This window comes from Heptranchias perlo, chromosome 7 (assembly GCF_035084215.1).
Source record: "Heptranchias perlo isolate sHepPer1 chromosome 7, sHepPer1.hap1, whole genome shotgun sequence".
NCBI lineage: Eukaryota > Metazoa > Chordata > Chondrichthyes > Hexanchiformes > Hexanchidae > Heptranchias > Heptranchias perlo.
Window position 1 is genome coordinate 60,124,459 of NC_090331.1, and position 23,826 is coordinate 60,148,284.

At 42.7% G+C, this 23,826-nt stretch overlaps 1 protein-coding gene across 1 annotated transcript in view; it reads left to right on the forward strand.

Annotated features, from left to right (window-relative positions):
• Positions 1–16,827: 16,827 nt before the first annotated feature.
• Positions 16,828–23,826, forward strand: part of znf804a (zinc finger protein 804A) — a 229,189-nt gene continuing 222,190 nt past the window's right edge. Inside the window, exon 1 of the mRNA XM_067988176.1 lies at positions 16,828–16,938. Within this exon, the coding sequence (XP_067844277.1) occupies positions 16,828–16,938 (111 nt within the window). The remainder of the gene's footprint in view (positions 16,939–23,826) is intronic.

The window sequence follows — 23,826 nt, forward strand, 5'->3', positions numbered from 1 at the left end:
GACCACTGCTCTTTTTGATATATATTAATGACCTGGTCTTGGGTATAGAGGGTATAATTTCAAAGTTTACAGATGACATGAAACTCGAGAATGCAGTAAACAATATGGAGGATATTAACCGACTTCAGGAGGACATAGACAGACAGGTGAAATGGGCAGACACATGGCAGATGAAATTTGAGGTGATACATTTTGGTAGGAAAATGAGGAGAGGCAATATAAACTAAATGGCACAATTTTAAAGGGGGTTCAGGAACAGAGAGACCTGGGGGTGCACATACACAAATCTTTGAAGGTGGCAGGACAAGTTGAGAAGGCTGTTAAAAAAGCATATGGGATCCTGGGCTTTATTAATAGAGGCATAGAGTACAAAAGCAAGGAAGTTATGCTAAACCTTTAAAGCCTTAGAGAGGGTGCAGAAGAGATTTACTAGAAAGGTACCAGGATGAGGGGCTTCAGTTATGTGGAGAGACTGGAGAAGCTGGGGTTGTTCTCCTTGGAACAGAAAAGGTTAAGGGGAGGTTTGATAGAAGTGTTCAAAATCATGAATGGTTTTGATAGAGTAAATTAGGAGAAACTGTTTCCAATGGCAGAAGGGTCAGTAACCAGAGGACACAGATTTAAGGTGATCGGCAAAAGAGCCAGAGACGACATGAGGAAACATTTTTTTATGCAGCAAGTTGTAACGATCTGGAATTCACTGTCTGAAAGGGTGGTGGAAGCAGATTCAATAGTAACTTTCAAAAGGGAATTGGATAAATACTTGAAGGGAAAAAGTTTACAGGGCTATGGGGAAAAAGAGAGGAATGGGACGAATTGGATAGCTCTTTCAAAGAGCCAGCACAGACATGATAGGCCGAATGGCCTTCTCTGCTGTATCTACTGTGATACTATGATTCTATGATAAATCACAAGTTTTGTTTAACAAAACAAAATATCTCTGATATGTCCCTCATTAACTGTGGGAGCCCTGTTCCAATAGGATTCAAAATTAAGCAGTATATCATACGAAGATCAATATATTTTCAGTCAGCAAAGTAAATGTTGTTCCTGCATTTAAATTGTAGAGCTGTGTCGTACATTAAACTCAATTTGTAGTGAGTGTTTTTGTGCAGAATGATAAGTTTCCCAATGCACTTTTGCATTAGGATTTATTAATCCATCCCACTAATTGGTTAATCTTACAAAATGCCTCTTGTGTGATGGATCACATTTCAGCTGAATTGAGACAATAGGCAATTTTAGAAAATGTGAATATGAATAATCATTTCTTGCTATTTAGTTAGGTGTACAAACTACTGCTTTTAATACAAAAAAACACACGTGTGTATAGAATTGCCACTTGATTCATTTAAAGAAAGAAAAACTTGCATTTATATAGTACCTTTACCAGCCTCAGGCTGTCCCAAAGGGCTTCACAGCCAATGAAGCATCTTTGAATTGTTATAATGTAGGGAAATGCAGCAACATTCCACATACAGCAATAACATAAATGACCAGATAATCTGTTTTTCAGTGATACTGGTTGAGAGATAAATGTTGGTCAGGACACAGGAGAACTTCCCACTCTTCTCCAAATAGTGCCATGGGATCTTTTATATCTGCCTGAGAGTCAGCCTCAGTCAGCCCAGATTATTTGTTGAGATCTCTGGAGTCGGGTTTGAACCCACAACCTTCTGATTCAGAGGAAAGAGTGCTACCACTGAGCCTAAGTTGACACCTTGACAAAAGATGCTAAAACCACCATTAATAATGTGTTAACTACAGGCTAAGTTTTCTTCTATATAGGGATATTTGCATCAATGCAAATTAGGAACTCAGGATGCAAATCATTATTCTAATTATGCCATGTTTTGGGATTTTTGATGTCTTTTTTCTTCTGGGAAAGGACTTTGGGACTGAGTTATGTTTAAGGGTTGTATTTTAAAACAAAGTACTTCACACACATTTAAAAAGAAAGGCCATAGGCTGCTGGCATTGATGCAGATGAGCCAGTATGTGGAATGTCATTGAGAATCTATTGTCTCATGCCAGGCCCAATAATTGGCTATCTCAGCTCAGATGGCCAACAAAAATTCACATCCATTGCGGTGATGCTGGTTCTATTCATGTGGTCATTATGCTTCTGCATTTTGGAGTCAGAATTAACATAAGAAGGTAAAAACCCATTTGTGGGGGCAATCGGGTTTCGAGCAAAGGACTACAAGGGATAACCTTGCACAGAGTTGGAAGCTGAAATGCAGGAGGTCCATTTGTGCAGCTAGAAGTTGTCTAGAAAGAAACGTAATGTCAAAAACAACTAAGTCAGCCCGCGAAAGGGACAGGATGGATGGTTTAGTAGTTTATTCCATTTTTTGTGGAGAGAAATGGATTCAGTTAAGGAAGTGGAATTTGCTTTGACTGTTACCTGTATGTTCACTTTCCTCTCTGTGAAATAAAGCAGTTTAACAATTCACTTCTGGCTTCGTGTCACTGTGTTTCTCAGTCTGCCTTTGAAAATGTTGGAAATGGACCCATGAGATCATGTGTGAACGGCATTGCCTCAGAATTTCATGGAATGGCGAAATAGCCGACTTACGCCGTAGATTATGCCGTTTTGTGCCCCGATCTTCCCGTTGTGAATCAACTTCAAAACGTCCTGGAGAAGTAATTTGAATACGTTGCAGCGAGCATAATGGCGCATCAGGGACCTCAGAAGTGGCAGAACCAATGACTTACCCCATCTGCACGAATTAGCTAATTAAGCTGATCAATATTGGCATGACCTGAGTCATCAAATTCTGAATTTCAAATCCTTTCACTATGCTGAACATGATCACTTGCCGATCACTTGAGTTATGGACACACTCAGCTGCTGTATTCAGTTTTCAGGAACATTCTAAGTAACAGATTTCTTTTACCATTTATTTAGAAGATTACATTATTAATTTAAGCTACTTAAAATGTCTCAGATTAAATAAACAGAGGGTGAAATTAGGCCTCATTTTACTCATTTCTTGGGAGGAAAACGGGGGCAAAAAGGTCCAATTTAACAGGACTATGTCCCAGGCCCCAAGGGCACCTGAAAAACATCCAATGCCATATTGGCATGGGCGATATTCAGGCATCTCTGGTGGCTGCCTTAAACAGGCGTTACGCATCTTGCTTATGCTAATGAGGGCCCTAATGCCTGTTTAAGGACCCCTCTCCGAAACTGGTCAGAAACTGAGCAGACATTCGTCAAACATGCTCTGCTTTGTTTTTACGATTCCTTAAAAGGATACAAAAGGCTGCCAACATAAAGGTAAGTTTTTTCTTTTTAACATTTTAACAGAGTGCTCCTTCTGGATCCACAGCACCACTGCGACTGGTGCCGGCCCAGGCTTACCCCTCTCCCGTTCATCTCCTCTCCCCCGCCCACAAACCTATCTGAGGGCCGCAATTTTGGATGAACCACGAGCCTCCGGCTTCTGGCCTGTGCTGCGAGTGCCCCGACTATTTTGGGCCTAGACAAATTTCCCTCTCATTCTCACTTTCATCAGCTTGCACTTCAGTACCCTACAGCATGCACACAATGTACACTAAACCTAACACACAATGACGAAGAAGTGTTTTTACGGGTTTTAGCTAAAAATGAAATAATCAAGAAAGAGCAAAGATTTTATTTTACTTGAATCAATTATTTTGAAAGCATGAATTTAAATACACCTGCATTATTATTTTTCAGTCCTAGTGGTTGCAGTGAGTAAACTGGCATAAATCCAGGAAATTCGCGATCATCATTGACTTGACTGAGGGGTGGAGCTAGATTGTGAGTGGACTCGATAGGGTAGATGCTGAGAGGATGATACCCCTCATGGGGGAATCTAAAACTAGGGGGCATAATCTCAGAATAAGGGGTCGCCCGTTTAAGACGGAAATTAGGAGGAATTTCTTCTCCCAGAGGGTCGTGAATCTTTGAAATTCTTTACCCCAAAAAGCTGTGGAGGCTGAGTCATTGAATACATTCAAGGCTGAGTTAGACAAATTTTTGATCAGCATATCATTTGAGTCAAAGGATATGGGGAAAAGGCGGGAAAGTGGATTTGAGGTAAAAATCAGATCAGCCATGATCTCATTGAATGGCGGAGCAGGTTCGAGGTGCTGAATGGCCTACTCCTGCTTTTATCTCTTATGGTCTTATGGTATTCAATTTTTCATGGTTTTGGCGAGGGTATTGGAGAAGCAGTGCAAAAGTTTCAGGAAATTATGGCGCAGCATGAATAATGGCGCAACTCACTTATGTCATAATTTCCTGGGTCTTTTATGGTGTAAAACAAACCCAACACTATAGATGTGCCATTCCACAAGCACAAGCCTCCAGGAAATTGTGGGCCACGATATCTAGTTCAGATCACAAGGGGGTCCTATTGTTACACCCCAGGGTTACATAATTAGATATTAGGCAGTACAGACACACTGCTGAATGAATGGCACTTAGACCATTCACAGGATTGACCAACACTGCTGTACCTGAGAAAGTATCCAAGGCAGAATCCAAAACTTGCAACAATTTACAAATATATTATTATAAAGTCTCTGCTTCTGCCTCATTCTTCACTCTGTTTTTCAGTGGAATAAATGAAGAATGAATGGCTGTTTGATATGGATTTCATTGTCAGTAATTTCAAAATGCATGTTCCCTGTCAGTGATGCAAATATGTTGGACTTTGGGACAAAGATTTACAGACATATCACATTATTTATTGCTTGGAGAGCCACTATTTCACAGAGTTTTTTCATAAGCTAATGCTGTATGTGGATGAGTTAAAAAGTTTGGATGGCAGGCATATACCAAATTACATTTTCCTGGTGCTTGTAAGGATAACCTGTGAAGTCACTTTTTATGCTACTATCGTCTGCATTTATAGAAAAAGCTTCCATCCTGTGAGTGTGCAGATGGTACATGATGCCAAAAACATAGTTACAAATATGTCTGTGTTAATAACTCTGCCGATATCCATGAGTCCAGGCAGGAACTGATAGTTGACTTGTGATTGTTGCTACATAAAATATTAACCTATAGGTCTCTCAGTGACTGTGCTTTTTATTTGTGATATTTTATGCAATGCTACTCTTTCTTTTGAAAAAGGCAAGGCTATGGCCTAAATAAATAACTGACAAGTACAGTACCAAATCACCAACACCATGCTCAAGAGGAATATAATGGGGTTCACACTAAGGTCTCCCTGTTGAACTGACTAGTTTCCTTAATACTTTTTACTATCACTTCCATAATCCACCTACTCTCTTGCACTGCTTTTTTGTCTTTCTTATGCCCTTTGCCAGATCTGACAGACATACAGCTTCCTACTCCTTTTTATTTCCTATTGATAAGCCACGTATTCATGCTCATATTATGACAACCATGTTTGTCTCGAGCTTGGCTGTGCTAGTGGGCAAGGCATGTCCTTGTTCAACATACTGTAGCAGTTATACCACGATCAATTGTGCATCCAGATCCCCGACAACCACTGACATGTTCGGTCCTAAATCATCAGGTTGCCTTCTCATCCTTGACTGTAAATTGTACAGAGATGTTGGGTTTTGTACCGCCCGCCTTTTAGTTTGTGGGCTTTTCTTTTCTGCCGTCCTTAAGGTTATTTCAGCTTGGTTCCAATTCCTTCCCATCTTTATCACCCACAGAAGACTAACATGCCAGCCAACTTTGAGGACATACTAGTTTTAGAATAGTGCACGGTGGCTTGATCATTTGAGCGCCAAAAACATCAGGGGCCCGATATTACCATGGTGGCAGGTTCGCGGCGGGGGGTCGACTGGGCACGTGGGTAACGCGCCCGGTGAAATCAGTCTGCCCCGCACCCAATCGCAAGCTGATTGGATCCACTTACCTGTTCTTCCGGGTTCCCCGCTGCTAAGCTGCGCGACGGGTGGACTGCGTATGCGCAGTAAGGTTTGTCAGCTGGAGGAGCTCTATTTAAAGGGGCAGTCCTCCACTGACTGATGCTGCAAGAAATAGGAAAAATTACAGCATGGAGCAGCCCAGGGGGAAGGCGGGCGGGAGGAAGCGGCCTGTCTCTGCCACCAAGAAGGCCTGGCTCAAGGTGGCAGAGGAGGTCACCTGCACCGCCAACATATCGCGCACATGCATACAGTGCAGGAGGCGCTGCAATGACCTAAGAAGGTCAGCCAAAGTAAGTACACTTACTCATTCCCCTACACTCCGTCTGCCACATCACCGCCCCCACCCCACATCTCCTTCTGCACTGCCAACACTACTCTGTCACATCACTCCTCACACCCACCCAAACCTCATCCTCATCTTACCTGTACTTACTCACCTCGCCAGTACTCATCCTACCACTACCACTCAACCCAATCCTCATACAATCTCATGGCTCTATCTCATACTCACCCTCTCTTTCACAGTCAGCCTCACTCAACCTGCCACTACCTGTGCTGCAGCCACAGGGCATGCATCACATATGTGCAGTAGGAAGCATAAGGCAAACATGTCGTGAGCATGAAGGGGATGCACAAGGGTGTTTGAGGGTTTGTCATGGTTTTTACTTATATTTAATTTCTGATCAACTCACATTACATATTATATTGTCACCACTACTGCCACGTCTTTGCAAATCTTGTCTGGTTTGTGCAATAATGCCCTTTCCTGAGGATCACAATGAAGACCCACAACTGATGCCACCCATTGTGTCACTGCAGAGTGGGTGTAGGTGTATTTGCAGGGGTCTTTTGTGCAGACGGCTGAGAGACGTCGGCGATGTCCATGGTGGCACCCTGGAAGGATGCGGAGGAGAAGTTGTTGAGGGCAGTGGTGACTTTGACAGCGACAGGTAAGAAGATGGTGCTCGGGCCAGCCGGGAGCAGCTTGGCATGAAGGAGGCTGCAGATGTCCACGACTACATGTTGAGTGACTCTGAGCCTCCGTGTGCACTGCTGCTCAGAGAGGTCCAGGAAGCTGAGTCTCGGTCTGTGGACCCTATGGCGAGGGTAGAGCCCTCTGCGACGCATCTCTCTCTGCGGTTGCCTTCCCTCCTGCTGTGCAGGTGGATGTGTCACAGCATTATGTTGTGGAGCTCCACGTGTCAGAGGTAGATGGCGTGGCCGGCGAGGCTGGTGATGCTGTTTGCCCTCCGAGGAGGTCATGACTGCAGCTACGGCGGCCCCCATCCGGAAGATGTACATCTGAGGGGGTCCGCAAGGCAGGTACATGTCTCTGGACCCCGGGGTAAGTGTGCAAGTTTGTGAATTTTATTGTTAGGGGGAGGGTGGTGGAGGCCAAACTTTGTCCAAAGTGACAGAGTGGCCTCCTGCAATGAGTGAGGGTCTCCCCCCACACCTGTCAAATGGACCTTTGCAACTGCCACAGGCTGATAGCTGCAACACGTCCATTTCAACTGGGAGTGTTTCCCCCAGTATGGGAAACAGTCCCAGTTGTTTGCAAAATCCCACCCCTCCTAAAATGTTATGTTAATCAGGTCTCTAAATGACCTGAAATAGCTAAATAAATACCTTAAGTGGCACCCCGCCGGCTTTAATTGCCGGCGGGAGTCCCACATGCGCGCGCATGTCAGCGCATCACTGGGGAACTCGGAAATGGGGCGGGTTGGAGCCGGGCTCCTGCCCTGCCCCGGGAATCCCTGATTTTCGTAGCCCCCCCCGCCACCAACGCACCCGACCGCGGGTGCTAAAATCGAGCCCCAGGTATTTCTTATTAAACAGAAGCAACTTCGACCCTCCTAGCACAGATGGTCTGCAAGTACTTTTGTCAGACATGATTTTATTTATGGTTTCGTTTTTGTAGGCTCAAGCTTGAAGCTAATTTTTTGTCATTCCAACTCGCAGAAATTTTAATGTCAGTTGCAGCATACTCTATTCTTGGTTGTACCTTATGAATGCAAAATTCTCTCAACACAATTTAAACTGAAGAATAAAACATCAAAATTGCACTTGGCATAGATGCAAATTGTATCAATGCAGAAATGTTCTTTATGCCACACGTATGTCGACACAATGACAAAAGAACAAAGGATCCGGGACTTGGCCCCATTTAAACCACACGCAAGTGAATGGTTCGAATGTGATGGGGCACAAGTTAAAAATAAGGAATTCAGGGGTAAATAGGAAAGTCAGGGGAAACATTTTCACCCAAAGAGGCAGACAGCTCGCCCATCTCCAAAATCAAATTTTGGGCCACTTAACTCACTGGCAGCAGTCCTGAGGTGAGTGCCGGGAAAAATGGGGGAGGAAGACAGCTTGAGGGGGGGGGCGGTGTCAATCGCAGTCAGCAGCGGCTGTTAGGCATGTCATGGAGCCCGGAGCAGCTGGAGAGCTCCTCCTGGCTCCAAATTTTTTACTTACCTTGTAGTTATCGGCCGCTGTCTCGGCTGCATCCATGCCTGCTTGATCCCTGCTCCACTTAAGGCAATCCAATTTCCCAGAGATGTCCTAAAACAGTTGTTAGGCCCCACATTAGCTTATGCAAGTGACCTAACCCCAGTTTTAGGTGGCCGCCCCGGACATCTGAGAAATGGTCCAAGCCAAATTCGTGTCAGATATTTTTTTCAGGCATCCATGGGATGCGGGACATAGGTCCCCGTGACTGTGTCTAGTTGCATCCATCTTACACCCATAAAACAGGTGCAATGAGGTCAAATTTCTACCCCTTACTGTCTTACTTTTTGTGGTGCGCCTATACTGCCCAATATCTAATTATACGATAGCAGAACCCAAGGTTGTTGCAATAGGACCCTCCTGTGGTCGTGTCTTTCTCACATGTCCTTCTCCAATCTTACTGAAGGCAGCCTGAGAAAGACTTGGTGACACGAGGCCAGATATGAAGTGTTAAGCTGCTTTATTTTACAGACAGCAAGTGAACATATAGAGTAACAGCCAAAGCAAATTCCACTTACTTAACTCAACCTCACTTCTCTCCATGAAAAATGGAAATAAATAATATACTGTGGGCTCCATCCCTTCTGTGAGTTGACTTATTTGTTTTGCTTTTCTCTCAGACAACTTCTAATCACAATATCTGATCTCCTGCATTTTTAGCTTCTAGCTCTGGGCCAAGATCTGTGTCTCACAGTCCTTCTGTTCAAAACCTGATTCTCTCTGTCCCCTCTTTTCTGTTAATACTGGCCCCAGGAAGCAGTGTTCCTGACACCTTTCAGAGGAGGAAATCGCCAGCAGGCTTGTGGGTCAGACTGGCTACCAACTTTCCTAGGAGTATATTTACCATAGACAACTCATGCCATGCCCACATGAATAGAATTGTCCTCACCATAGTACCGATTCTCCTATTGCCCATTTTGCATTACCTCCAAAGACCAATTTCACCCCCAGTGATTTAAAGGGATGATGTTTTCTTGATAAATTATTTTGCAACACAGTTAATCATATTTATATAACAAAAGTGGAGATGATTATCTAATTCCATTTATTAATTTTATTTAAGGAAAATCTTAGCTAAAATATGAAAACTGCATTAGGAAAGTTTGTGCTGCAGCAGATACAGGGCTTGAAATCAGGCTATATGATATTAGTAATGAGCGTGTTACTTTAAATGGCTTAATATAACAACGGAAGAGAAATTTCATGCAAATGCATTAATACAATTGTCATTTTTATTGCACGATGTAATTGCAACTCGATAGTATCTAGCACAGGAAAATTATGCCAAGGTGTCTGGCATGCTTCTTTAATATTTTAAAATCAGGCCTTTCCTGGGCTGATTTTGGAACTAAAATTGCTTGAAAACTCCATAATACAGTAACATCACTCCTTTAAGAGGAAGCTTCCTGCCATTTCTTTGATCTGTTTTGTTATTGTTGTTTAAAACAAGTAACATCTTTTTTGTTGTCAGTGCATGGATTTGACTTTTCTTTTTGTGAAAATGACTTACCTTTAAATACAGCACAGTTGTGTGAATTCAGCAACTGCTGAGCACTTTTATTTTACTTGAAACAAAAGCAAGCTAAGCTCAAGAAACAGCAATAAATGTTAAAGCAGAGCTGAACTATTTACTTATCCCACTCCAGAAACTTGAGCACAAAATCTAAGCTGACACTCCAGTGCAGCACTGAGGGAGTCTGCCCTCTCAGGTGGACACAAAAGATCCATGGCACTATTTTGAAAAACAGCAGGGTAATTCTCCCCAATGGCCTGGTCAATATTTATCTCTCAACCAACATCACCAAAAACAGATTATCTGGTCATTATCACATTGCTGTTTATGAGGCCTTGCTGTGAGCAAGTTGGCTGTCGCGTTTCCTACATTACAACAATGACTAAACTTCAAAAGTACTTCACTGGTTGTAAAGCACTTTGGGACGCCCTGAGGTAGTGAAAGGCGCTATATAAATGCAAGTAATTCGTTCTTTAGGTTTAAATGGAAGGGCCTTGACAGACTTTTGGCTAATGGGTAGTGCCAGTTAGGATTCCTTTTTTGGGATGCATTATTAGCCTTGTATCCTTGTCACAGGCAGCAACTGTCCCTTGCCCAGATCTGACTGTGATATGCTTTTTACCTATACTCAAAAGCAGGGCAGTAGTATAGGGGCAAGTATGGAAGTGCTGAGATCAGTGGAACCACCCAATTCTACTGGGCGCACTCTGCAGAGGTTTTGAAATCGATCGAGGGGATAACCAACTCTTGAGGTAGATATGACAGTGATACAGCAGCAATAATTCATGTATGTTATACTGTGCATTGGAATTCAGATTTGACAAATTTTGGAGACATTTGGCTCGATTTTCGGACCTCTGAGTTGGCGGGTTTGTGGTGGGGGGGGCTCCGAAAAACGGGGATTCCCGGGGCGGGTCCGGAGCCCGGCTCCAACCCGCCCACTTCCGGGTTACCCAGTGATGCGCTTAGATGCGCGCGTCGCCCCTGCATTTGGGACTCCCGCCGGCAATTAAAGCTGGCGGGATCCCACTTAAACCAATTAAGTAGATAGTTCAGGTCGTTTGCAGACCTGATTGACATGATATTTTAGGAGGGGTGGGATTTTCAACTCAATTGAGACCGTTTCCCGTACTGGGGGAAACATTCCCAGTTGAAATGGACGTGTTGCAGCCACCAGCCTGTGGCAGCTGCAAAGGTCCATTTGACAGGTGGGGGGGGTAGGGGGAGACCCTCACTCATTGCAGGAGGCCACTCTGTCACTTTGGACAAAGTTTGGCCTCCACCACCCTCCTCCTAACAATAAAATTCACAAACTTGGAACCTCAACCCCGGTGTCCAGAGACATGTACCTACCTTGCGGACCCCCTCAGATGTACATCTTCCGGATGGGGGCCGCCATAGCCGCAGTCATGACCTCCTCGAAGGACGAACAGCATCACCAGCCTCGCCGGCCATGCCGTCCACCTCTGACACGTGGAGCTCCACAACACAGTGCTGTGACACATCCACCTGCACAGCAGGAGGGAGGGCAACAGCAGAGAGAGATGCATCGCAGAAGGCTCTATCCTCGCCACAGGGTCTACAGACCGAGGCTCAGCTTCCTGGACCTCTCTGAGCAGCAGTGCACATGGAGGCTCAGAGTCACTCGACATGTAGTCGTGGACATCTGCAGCCTCCTTCATGCCGAGCTGCTCCCGGCTGTCCTGAGCACCATATTCTTACCTGTCGCTGTCAAAGTCACCACTGCCCTCAATAACTTCTCCTCTGCATCCTTCCAGGGTACCACCAGGGACATCGCCGACGTCTCTCAGTCGTCTGCACAAAAGAGCCCTGCAAATACACCTACACCCACTCTGCAGTGACACAATGGGTGGCATCAGTTGTGGGTCTTCATTGTGATCCTCAGGAAAGGGCATTATTGCACAAACCAGACAAGATTTGCAAAGGCATGGCAGTAGTGGTGACAATATAATATGTAATGTGAGTTGATCAGAAATCAAATATAAGTAAAAACCATGACAAACCCTCAAATACCCTTGTGCATCCCCTTCATGCTCACGACACATTTGCCTTACGCTGCCTACTGCACATATGTGATGCATGCCCTGTGGCTGCAGCACAGGTAGTGGCAGGTTGAGTGAGGCTGACCGTGAAAGAGATGCATGAGAGGGTGAGTATGAGATAGAGCCATGAGATTGTATGAGGATTGGGTTGAGTGGTAGTGGTGGGATGAGTACTGGCGAGGTGAGTAAGTGCAGGTAAGATGAGGATGAGCTTTGAGTGGGTGTGAGGAGTGATGTGACAGAGTAGTGTTGGCAGTGCAGAAGGAGATGTGGGGTGGGGGCGGTGATGTGGGAGACGGAGTGTAGGGGAATGAGTAAGAGTACTCACTTCGGCTGACCTACTTAGGTCATTGAAGCGCCTCCTGCACTGTATGCAGGTGCGTGATACGTTGGTGGTGCAGGTGACCTCCTCTGCCACCTCGAGCCAGGCCTCCATGGTGGCAGAGGCAGGCCACTTCCTCCTGTCCGCCGGGGAGAAGATCTCTGTCCTTTCCTTCCTCCTCACCCCATCCAGTAAGACTTGGAGTGAGGCATCATTAAACCTGGGAGCAGCCTTTCCCCTGGGCTGCTCCATGCTGTAATTTTGCATATTTTCTGCAGCATCAGTCAGTGGAGGACTGCCCCTTTAAATAGGGCTCCTCCAGCTGACAGCCTATGATGCGGCTGCGCAGTCCGCCCGCTGCGCAGCTTTCCAGCGCGAAACCCGGAAGCCAAGGTAAGTACCTTCAATCAGGCTGCGATCGCGTGTGGAGCACCCTGAATTCACTGGGCGCGTTACCCACCCGCCCAGTTGACCCCCCGCTGCCAACCTGCCTCCCTCCTAAAATCGAGCCCAATGTGTCCTGTGATTGTCTAGTGTAACCAAGGTATTTGGTCACTGATCAGGTTGATCAGGACAATGCCTACCTGGATTGTATATTCCCTTGAAGTCAATGGAAAGGAAAATGGTACGGGGTGTATAATTGGTAGCCTATCGCAGCTGTCCATTTTCTGCCTGTACCCAGTATGTTTCAGAAACTATTCAAATGGAGCAATAGCCGGGACTTTCCTCGGAGTTGCTCCCGCTCTGCCACACTTACTTTGTCGTATATGTGGTGGAAACCTTGTTCACGTGTGTAAATGGGGTTTCCATTGCTCTTCTTGCAAAGTTAGGATGGCAGAGCAGGAGCAACTCTGAGGACATTCCCAGCCTGTGTCTGTCTTTCACATGTTTGTTGTAGACTACATATTATGGAATGAGCTTTTTTGCACTGCGGTTTTTCAAATAGTTTTCAGTTTTTTTTACTTTCGGAGCCATGGCACCTCCTCTGCTTTCAATTGTATCTTGCAGTAACAATTTTATTTTAAACACAGAAGAAACAACAACAAAACCATCCATTGAGTGTTTCTCATCCCCCCACCCCCATCTCACTTAATTTTGTCTCCTTTGCTTTTCTCCTCTCTTGAAGATATTGACTCATACTGAGATATAGTTTCACTGATGCTGGCAGCTCTCCTCTAATCACTCAAACAGTCATTTTTTATATATGGATCTGTACAGTGTTGATGGGCTATTTAACCATCATAGCCAAGTTCAATCCTGCCCTCAACCAATGTTCCGATATTTGCGCTTCCAACATGGATGGTAAGAAGACAATTAGGAGTAGGTACACTAGTTACTTCTTCCCAGAGATATAGAGGCCAATTGTTGTGTCAGCTGTGTTGCTCTTGCTGAGATCAGTTAACAGCTAAAACCAGAATTCAGGCCCAAGACCATTCAGGCTCAGATAAGGTAAAACTATCACTTAGTTCATTTGCTACTGAGTCAGAGAGGGAGCCCGTACTCTGAATGGATAATTCTAACCACTGCACCCCCCCCGCACCCCACTTTACTGGAAACTCAGATCCACCGCCCATTTTACACCTTGCCTAATTTTATTTTCATTGAAGTCTTTAAAATTGCCCACAGAATAGTTAATTAACAGAATGACTTACAACCATCTTTTTCAAATGGCAAATTCTGACTAATTGCATTGAACTGTATCTACAATTAGATGGTGAAGGCTGTTAATATTGTTATCTCCTGCTGCTTTGCAGGAGTTCCAGTAGCTGTGGACTGCTACAAGATGCCTGGGTGTAGGACACATACCAGTACACTCATACCACAGTGAAATGAAGCACATTGATATTGTACTGTTCACACAACATAGTGGCTGGGCTTTTCTGCTTCTGTGCTCACCAGTCTGTGATTTCCCACCCATTAAAGTGATTGGGCAAAAAAATCGTGAGCAGGCACGTACAGAGCAGAAAACCCCATCCAGTGTGTCTTGGAAAGGAGATGGATTCTGAGAGCAAAGAGAAACAGGGTTAAGAAAGCATGATAAAAAATAATATAAAAAGAATAGAAAATGTGTGACATTTCCTTATACTACAGCTCTAAATTTGCACCATTTCTATTTTCAATTTTTCTCAATCCAGTGCACACTAAATGATCAGGAGTAAATAGTGTGAAGATAGTTTGGAATAAAAAGGCCCACCTCTTGGCCTTAAAGTTGGCATGGGCTGTGAAGCAGAGATTTGCATCAGGTTGGTATAAATGGCTGACACAAATCTTCTGCCATTTTCTACTGAAAAAAAATTAAGTGCACGAGTCAAGCTGGTAATTTAATACCCTCTTGAGCACAACTGACTCTGGCCAATACTACATATGAATCCCACAAGGTCCTGTACAGTTCAGATCATTTTGATTTAAACTAAATATGATCTTTATTGGGACCGAGGGCTAAACGAAACTGAGACAATACTGGAAGGCAAAATGGACAATATGTTGTTCTTTAGAATTTGTAAATTAATAAATAAAATTTAAGAAAGGTAGGGGGATTCTTGCAAGAGCAAGAAAATCTGTGCTGTCTAAAAGTGGAACAGGTAAAGAATCGCACTGAAATATAGGTACAAGCACAGGGATAACACTATGTCCAGCAAGGGGCTTTGTTCTGCTGTTCCACATTGCAAAACAGTAGGTAGCCAAACAGCGAAATAAGTTACCACCATCCATTGTCTGTGAAACCCATTCATATCAAGGTCCTCAGGAAATGGATGTTAGGAAACAAAATCTTCCTTTTTCTTAATTAGATCTGCATAAATCTGCAGCAATAATATCTTGCGCTATTAAATACTGAATGTAATAACAACAAATTTTAATTCATTTGATATTTGAGTGATGGTATTATCATAAATAACATTCTACCATAATGAACTGAGCAAATTCAAACTGGACTAGTTGTATGAAGACTAATACTCTTTCAGTGCCAAGGGATATAAATTCCTGATTTCCTATTTTAATAAAACTGCTAAAGCATTTTAAATAAACCGGACAATAAATTCATTAAATTAGTGAACAGAAGAATTTCACTGAACACATTACCCGGTTCATTAAAAATAGCTACCACCAATGGTTTTATATCATGCACACAGCAAATGAATTCATGCGATAGTGATTGGTATAGCTTCGGTGTGATATTTATTAGCAAAATAGTAAGTGTTAATAGTGTCGCTAAAGATTTTACTTGCACACGTTGAATACTTTACTGAATTATTATGTTATACAAAATGCAACAGATGGATTAGATCATGTTTATTGAAATCCCCTCATTTCCAACAACTGCTAACAGGAAAAAATAATTTGCTGTTAGAAAGCTGCAACCAGAGATGATTTCAGTACAAGACCCATATGGCTAGCCGTATGGGAATTCATAGACTTACTTCAGGGATATTTGAAACACATCAGCCAAATTGCATGAAGAAGTCATGTGTAATCAGGAGAAAAATATGAGACTCGTCTATAAGGAAGGCTGAGATTTTATGAAAACAATGGCTCGTGCGTTGACTGCAAATTGATTCAGGGAAAGGGGAAACTAAAGCACAAATATCCTACTCCAAGAGTGAGAACTGGTGATCAAGCTACATTTCACAGGCGTCATTGTGCACACAGTTACAGCACACTTCTACAGTTAGTGTCATTTGGGTGAAACAATGTTTGTAATGGCTGCTCTCTAGTGGCTCTTGTTATTTTAAATGAGGCAATTCAATTTAATTTTGCCTTGAGAGCTGAATATTTAGAAATAGGTATCCTGATTTGCTATTCCTCCTGTGACCCTCTCATCTGTGCACCCCACCCTCATTTTACATATTGATCTGTCAGACCTGAATGTGTTAATGTGATCGTGATGTGAATAATAGTATAATAAATAAATTATGAAACAGAGTGAATTAACGTAAAACAATGAATTACTAAAGGGCTGTCATGTGGGTTTTGTAGTCTGTTGACAGCAGTCAAACAATAGTTCAGAAATGTTTTTGCTTTGATCTGTATGAAACTCTTTTACCTGCACTGATCTTGCAATGATTCTTATGAATGCTGTTGCAGCTGTCTGCTGGTTGGATGAGGCTTGCCATGTGCTGGGCTCTGTGAGGCTGAGTCAGTAATGTGTAGAAGCAGCATGTGACATATGTACTTCCCAGACAGCTTTCAGTATTAGGCTAGTGGCTTTCTGCCATTGGCCCAGTGCAATGGACCAGCAGCTCTTTGTGGTGTATAATATTATGCCTGTGAGAGACTGAGGTTTAGGACTCTCATTCGTGCAGCAGAGATGCAAAGAGATTGGGCACACTGCTTTAAGCAGGACGAATCAGCAGTAGACAGAAAAGCTGACTAGCTAATGCCTCATTTGCTTATGCTGATGTACCAGTGTGAAACAAGAGAAAAGAGGAGCAGCATTCATTGAGTGCTGTGTGTTCCTTGCTCAGATCATCAGGAGGCTTCTCGTTTGCAGTCCACTTGAACTGTATGCACTGTGTGCATGGGAGCTACAGCACCATATGGCGTGTTACTATATTGTCATCAGCTCCACACACCTTAGCAATGGCCATTTCAGAAACATCAAGGGAGTTTTTCGGGGCCCACTCTGCAAGAATGGAAACAAGACACTGGTATTTAGCTTATTTTAAGCTTATCACAGAAAGTTAATTGATCGCTGACTGTTTAAACTTTACTTGTTTATCTAGCTGGTAAAATAAAATTCAGAATATATATATAGTGATAATGACATAAACACATTTGTGTGCTGGGTGAAATTTAATACATTGCATTGTTAATTATTTGTGATATAACTTAGTACTTTTTGAGTTAATGAAGTAAAAGAAAAATGATATGTGCATTGATTACTTGCAATGACTTAAGATATCAATAGATTGCTGCAATAAAATATTTTCCAGGATGGCTTAGAAATGCTAGTAAAATGCAGCAAAATGTAATTACCTGTCATTGTATTATTTAGGATTCTTTAGCTAAATCACTCCATACTTTAGTGCGTTTACGAGTTCTCCAAATTACATAGGACCACCTGTCATGAATGCAGGATTCCGACAATTTTATGGTAGGGGTTGTGTTTAACTATTTGTTCTTTTATTGTCAACTAAATAGCAACTATGCTTAGTTTATGTATAGATTCCTTGTTATTTTCATCTCATCTCTTCCGTAATCCTTCAATTTGTTACCATTAGTAGGCTGCCTGTCATCAGCAGTATGAAATGAGTGCAACTTGCCAACATCTCATCTGCTCGGTCGCTGCCTGTTCTAAATTTATTCCATCCTAATTACTAGATGAACTGCAAAGGAATGGAGGGGTGAAAATGAAAAGCACCCTAGTGATAGCGTAAACAAGGAATAATCAGCAGGGAAATCTGATAACATTCTTTTAGAATCAGCTTTTAGGAAGATTTTGTCTTCTAATATATGTCATAGTACCAGGATTAGTCAGTTCAGTCTAGTGGAATATCATACTGCCTTTTTCAGAAGCACACAATACTGTACTAGTTTGGCAGTTTTATAAAGTTACACATTACTTTGTATTAACAACAGCAGCCTAACACTGCGCTGCTAAATCTGTTGGACTTAGCTTTTCTGTCATTTTATAGTGCACAATAAGATTAGCAAATTGACAAGCTAGTTTTAAAGTTCAATTGATTTTGTTTCTGGAACAACCAATATTGAGCTGAAAACTAAACATGATGTATTTAATGGGACACTGACTGTAATTATAGACTGCACTGATTTTCACCTATAATTCACCCAGTCAGAAGTTTATTTAAAACTTAGAAATCCTAGAAAATTGTTAAGTAGTACTAACATTAAAGCTAACAGTATTAGTCTTATATCAACATGGCAACTGCAAGAAAGAATGGAACAAAACTTCTATAAAGCTATTAAATCTAGTTTTGCAAGAATATCATTTAATTAAGGATAATACTGATTAATTTAATAATAAAATTATGAACTATCTAGAGACATAGAAGTTGAGTTTCTCACTCTGCACAGCAACTGTTGAGTATGTTTCTGATGGCTAGCAAACATAAATATGTGAGTGTCAGAAGTTTCATTAGCTTCAACTGGTGTTTAGATGTTGTGAGCACATGTGCCAGAGGAAAAAATGGAAAAGAAGCTGTAAAAACACCTGTGATTATGCCTCAGTGCTTCAGCTCTTTAAACTATATATTTGATATATAAGTCTGTAGCTCAGCAGTACAAATTCTGAAAACATACCAGAAAATAAATAGCCTGGAGTGTGGAACATCTTGAGAAACAGAATGTGTGAACATTTTCTAAGCTTTCAATGATTGTGGGTCAGTAGCATAATAATGATCAGCAGATCAAGAAAATTGTAATTAAAGATTTCAGTATAAATGAAAAAAAACAAATATGGTTCCTGATATTTGGGGAAATTGAATGTACCAAATCTTAAAATTAACTGTTTGAACACTAGAAGTTTAAAATATTTACACGCAAATTAAAAGGTGAAAATTGCCGAAGGTGAATGTAAAAACATTACAAATGTACCTCATAACAATAAGAATCAGCAAATTGCCTCGGCTAAGAACCAATATAAAGTTGAAAACAACTCTGACACTATACATTGGCCTCTGTAGCCTTTTGAAGACTGCAAATCTATTCCATCCAGAAGAAATCAAAAAGGCTAATGGAATGTTGGCCTTTATCTCAAGGGGGTTGGAATACAAAGGGGAGGAAGTTATCCTTCAGTCAGACCCTATCTGGAGTACTGCACCGCAGGAAGAGGTACATCACAGACTCACCAGAATGCTTAAAGAGTTAAATTATGAGGACAGGTTGTGTAAACTTGGCTTGTATTCCCTTGAGTTTAGACGACTGAGAGGTGTACTAAATGAGGTGTTTAAAATGCTGAAAGAATTTGATAGTGTAGATATAGAGAAGCTAGTTCCTCTGGTGGGGGAATCTAGAATAAGGGGGCATAATCTTAAAATTAGAGCTAAGCCATTCAGGAGTGAAATTAGGAAACACTTTTTCACACAAAGGTTAGTGGAAATCTGGAACTGTCTCCCCCAAAAGACGATGGTGCTGGGTCAAATGCACTTTTCAGGACTGAGACTGATAGAGTTTTGTTAGGTAAAGCTATCAAGGGATATGGATCAAAGGTGAGTAAATGGAACTGAGGTACTTATTAGCCATGATCTGATTGAATGGCGAAACAGGCTCAAGGGATTGCATGGCCTACTCCTGTTCCTATATTCCTGAGTTCCTAAATAACCCCTTAATTTCAGGACCGAGTACTACCATCAAGGTAAACATTGGTACAGCTAGACTGAGTACAATTGACAATTTAGCCAGTTTTATGTGCTATAAATGCAGTTGTCATTTGTCATCTTAAGGTTTCCATTTACTACTTGAATATTAGACATTTCTGATATGATTAGATGTGTTCAAAATGATTTTTTTTTCAAAAATCAAAGTTTAATATTAGAAAAGCAAATCATAACAAAATATACAACACGGGGAAGGTTCTATGCTTATAATGCTGTTTTGATAATAAACAAAAGACTCATATAAGCTTCATTAGGTCAAAGAGATTTTGAGGCATGGATTCTCTATGGAAGAGATAAGATCTAACATCTAGTTATTTAATTATTTGTGTGCATAAGTGCATGAATAAACATTTAGCATTTACATAATGCACCTACACTATAATTATTTTCATTAAAAATGAACAGAGAAAGGGTTTCATGATTAAAAACAGAAGCCGGTACTTTGAAAAGCTACCAGGCTGTGGCAGCAGTCAGCAAGGGGAGATATGTTTTGAAGTCATACAGAGCATTTTGCAAACAGCGCAAGAGACAGGCTGATAAATGATATTTCTTATGTGCTGCAATATTGCACATTGAATTCTATCTCGATTGAACAGAGCACACTCAGCCAAGGTTCTCTGTAGTGATTACCTTTGGAGTATTTGGTGTGCTTCAGTGATCTATAGATGGAATTTATTTAAAGGATTGTTTCACTGAATGTAAAATCACAAAGGAGAATCTGCAAAACTTGTTTCTTTTTGAAAAACAAAGCATTGGTATTTGGCTCATTAGCTGAACTATTTGAGAGGACTATTCTCAGTTAGAAGATTGGGAATTCTAGGACTGCCTGTCATTCACAATAATTTGTGTCAGTTGAATGAATTTTGTGAGTTCTCCTTTGAGTTGCTAGGTGGTGCACCACAGAGAAGAGAGGCCCCATCACCCTGAAGGGAGTGAACTATAGATATTGCCTGACTCATCCTGTTCAAAAAATTGGTGTTGATATTGGCTATAGAAAATTGTGCTACCTAGACTATCCTTTCCTCCCATTTGGAGGACCATCCAAGGTTGTCAGCGACGAGGAAAAGATGAAATGAGGGAAAATGGAAGAGAAAGAAATGATGCTAATGCCTAGCATCTTCCCGCACTAAACTGTTTATTTCATTTGTGATAACTGTGCCCTTCAATGTGGCTCTTCTGAGATTTGCAGAAATCTTTCACAACAGTAAGGAAGGTATACAACTTGGCACTCATGTCAGGGTACTTCTGTGATAAACTAATAAAGAATGATTTAACCATTAATATTATTTAGCTAATCCTTCCTACTGTAAAGGATAACACTCCAAGTGTAATGTATCCAAGTTTGCCAACGATAAAAAGCTAGGTGGGAAAGTAAGCTGTAAGTATTTGACTAATTTATTAGAGTTCTTTGAGGAAGTAACACGCAACGTGGATAAAGGGGATCCTGTGGATGTGGTGTACCTGGATTTCCAGAAGGCTTTTGAAAAGGTGCCACATCAAAGGCTACTGCACAAAATAAGAGCTCATGGTGTAGGGGGTAACATATTAGCATGGATAAAGGATTGGTTAGCTAACAGGAAACAGAGAGCAGGCATAAATGGGTCATTTTCAGGTTGGCAAGATGTAACAAGTGGAGTGCCACAGGGATCAGTGCTTGGGCCTCAACTGTTTACAATCTATATCAATGACTTGGATGAAGGGACCGAATGTATGGTTGCTAAATTTGCTGATGGCACAAAGGTAGGTAGGAGAGTAAGTTGTGAAGAGGACATAAAAATTCTGCAAAGGGATATAGATAGGTTAAGTGAGTGGGCAAAAATTTGGCAGATGGAGTATAATGTGGGAAAATGTGAACTTGTCCACTTTGGCAGGAGGAATAGAAAAACAATATATTATTTAAATAGAGAGAGATTGCAGAACTCTGAGGTACAGAGGGATCTGGGTGTCCTAGTACGTGAATCACAAAAAGTTAGTATGCAGGTACAGCAAGTGATTAGGAAGGCAAATGGAATGTTGTCATTTATTGCAAGGGGAATGGAATATAAAAGTAGAGATGCTTTGCTACAGTTGTACAGGGCATTGGTGAGACCACATTGAGAATACTGTGTGCAGTTTTGGTCTCCTTATTTAAGAAAGGACATAATTGCTTTTGAGGCGGTTCAGAGAAGGTTCACTTGACTGATTCCTGGGATGAGGGGGTTATCTTATGAGGAAAGGTTGGACAAGTTGGGCCTGTATACACTGGAGTTTAGAAGAATGAGAGGTGATCTTATTGAAATGTACAAGATCCTGAGGGGACTAGAAGGGGTAGATGCTGAGAGGATGTTTCCCCTTGTGGGAGAGACTAGAACTAGGGGCCACAGTTTAAAAATAAGGGGTCTCCCATTTAAGTCGGAGATGAGGAGCAATTTTTTCTCTCAGAGGGTCGTGTGTCTGTGGAACTCCTTTCCCCAGAGAGCAGTGGAGGCAGGGTCATTGAATATTTTTAAGGCTGAGTTGGATAGATTCTTGATTAACAAGGGAGTCAAAGGTTATAGTAGGTAGACGGGAAAGTAGGGTTGAGGTCACAATCAGATCAGCCATGATCTTATCAGATGGCAGAGCAGGTTTGAGGGGCCGAATGGCCTACTCCTGCTCTTAATTTGTATGTTTGTATGACACAAAGGGCACGATTTTAATAAGGTAGCGGGATGGCAGCTGGGGGGGTCAATGGGCGCGTGGTTAACCTGAATAATAAAACCTTACTGTTCCCCACGTGATCGCGACTCAATTGGTGGCCATCAATCTTGTTTCTGGGTTTGCCGTCCGAAAGCTGCGCAGTGGGCGGACTGCGCACCCGCATGACAGGCTGTCAGCTGCTGTATCTTAATTTAAAGGGCCTTCGCTCCAATGGATTTTGCTGGAGCAAGGAGCAAGAAGACACAAAGGGGCAGCACAGGGGCAAGGCTGCTCCAAGATTCAGTGATGCCTCACTTCAGGTACTGCTGGCCGGGGTGAGAAGGAAGAGGGAACTATTGTACACGGCCGACAGGAGGAAGCTCCCTGCCTCTGCCACTAAGAAGGCCTGGCTCGAGGTGGCAGTGGAGGTCATGAGCAGGAGCAACATATCCTGCACTTTGTTCAGTGCAGGAAGCGTTTCAATGACCTAACTAGGTCAGCGAAAGTGAGTACACTTACTGATTCTCCTGCATTCTATGGTGCACATCACCCCCCTCCCTCCTCACATCATTCTGCACTGCCGAGAATACTCCATCACATCACTCCTCACACCCATTTAAGGCTCATCCTCAACTTGCCTTCACTTCCTGAGCACTTCCTCCTCTCCTCATTTGTGACCCCACCACTATCACTCATCCCAATCTTCATCCAATGTGATGCCTCTGCTCATACTCACCCTCTGATGCACCTCTTTCATGGTCAACCTCACCCAAAGCAATGCATTCAACGTTTGGCCGCTTCACCATCACTCACTCACACATCTGTACTTTCTCCCTTTCTAAGAGAAGAGAGCGCAAAATGCATGCGAGAGGGCGAGGACTGGAGGGGGGGGCCATAACAAATAGTGGTCCTCAAAGAGGCAGAGGAGGAGGCCCTGCAGATCAGCCGCACCCTCGAGTGCCTGTCCGTCAGGGACGCCGAGACTGGTACCCAACAAACATCTGGTGACACAACTTTAACATTCATCATACACAACATGAATTGATGTCAACAATGATTGGCATGTTGAACACCTCAGTATACTCATCGCAACATGACACATCTGTGATGATGCTTAATATTGCCTTCTGTTCCCTTACAGGCCCTTCAATGACCGCAGTGGCTGGAGAGGGCGATTCCTCAGAGGAGCTCCTGGCCTCTGAGGGTGCACCGTCACATCTTAGTGAGCCATCCACCAGCGCAGATACTCACACTTCGGTGGGTCCTACTAGTCAGTTAGTTGGTTGGCACCTGATGAGTCACCACACATAAGTGAGCACGAGCAGACACTAGTGGCAGGGGCAGCTGTGGAGAGTCTGCGTCAGCACTCCTCTCCAGGCTCTGCTCAACTGAACGCAGATGCTGAACCCCGGGGGCCATTGTTTAAAAGGAGAATGATCGAGGGACAACAGCACATTTGCGAAGTACTTGAACAGGTGCCATGCGCACTCTCCACAACAGTGCAGAGGATGGAGGAGTCCAACTCCTGCATTAGTGGAATGG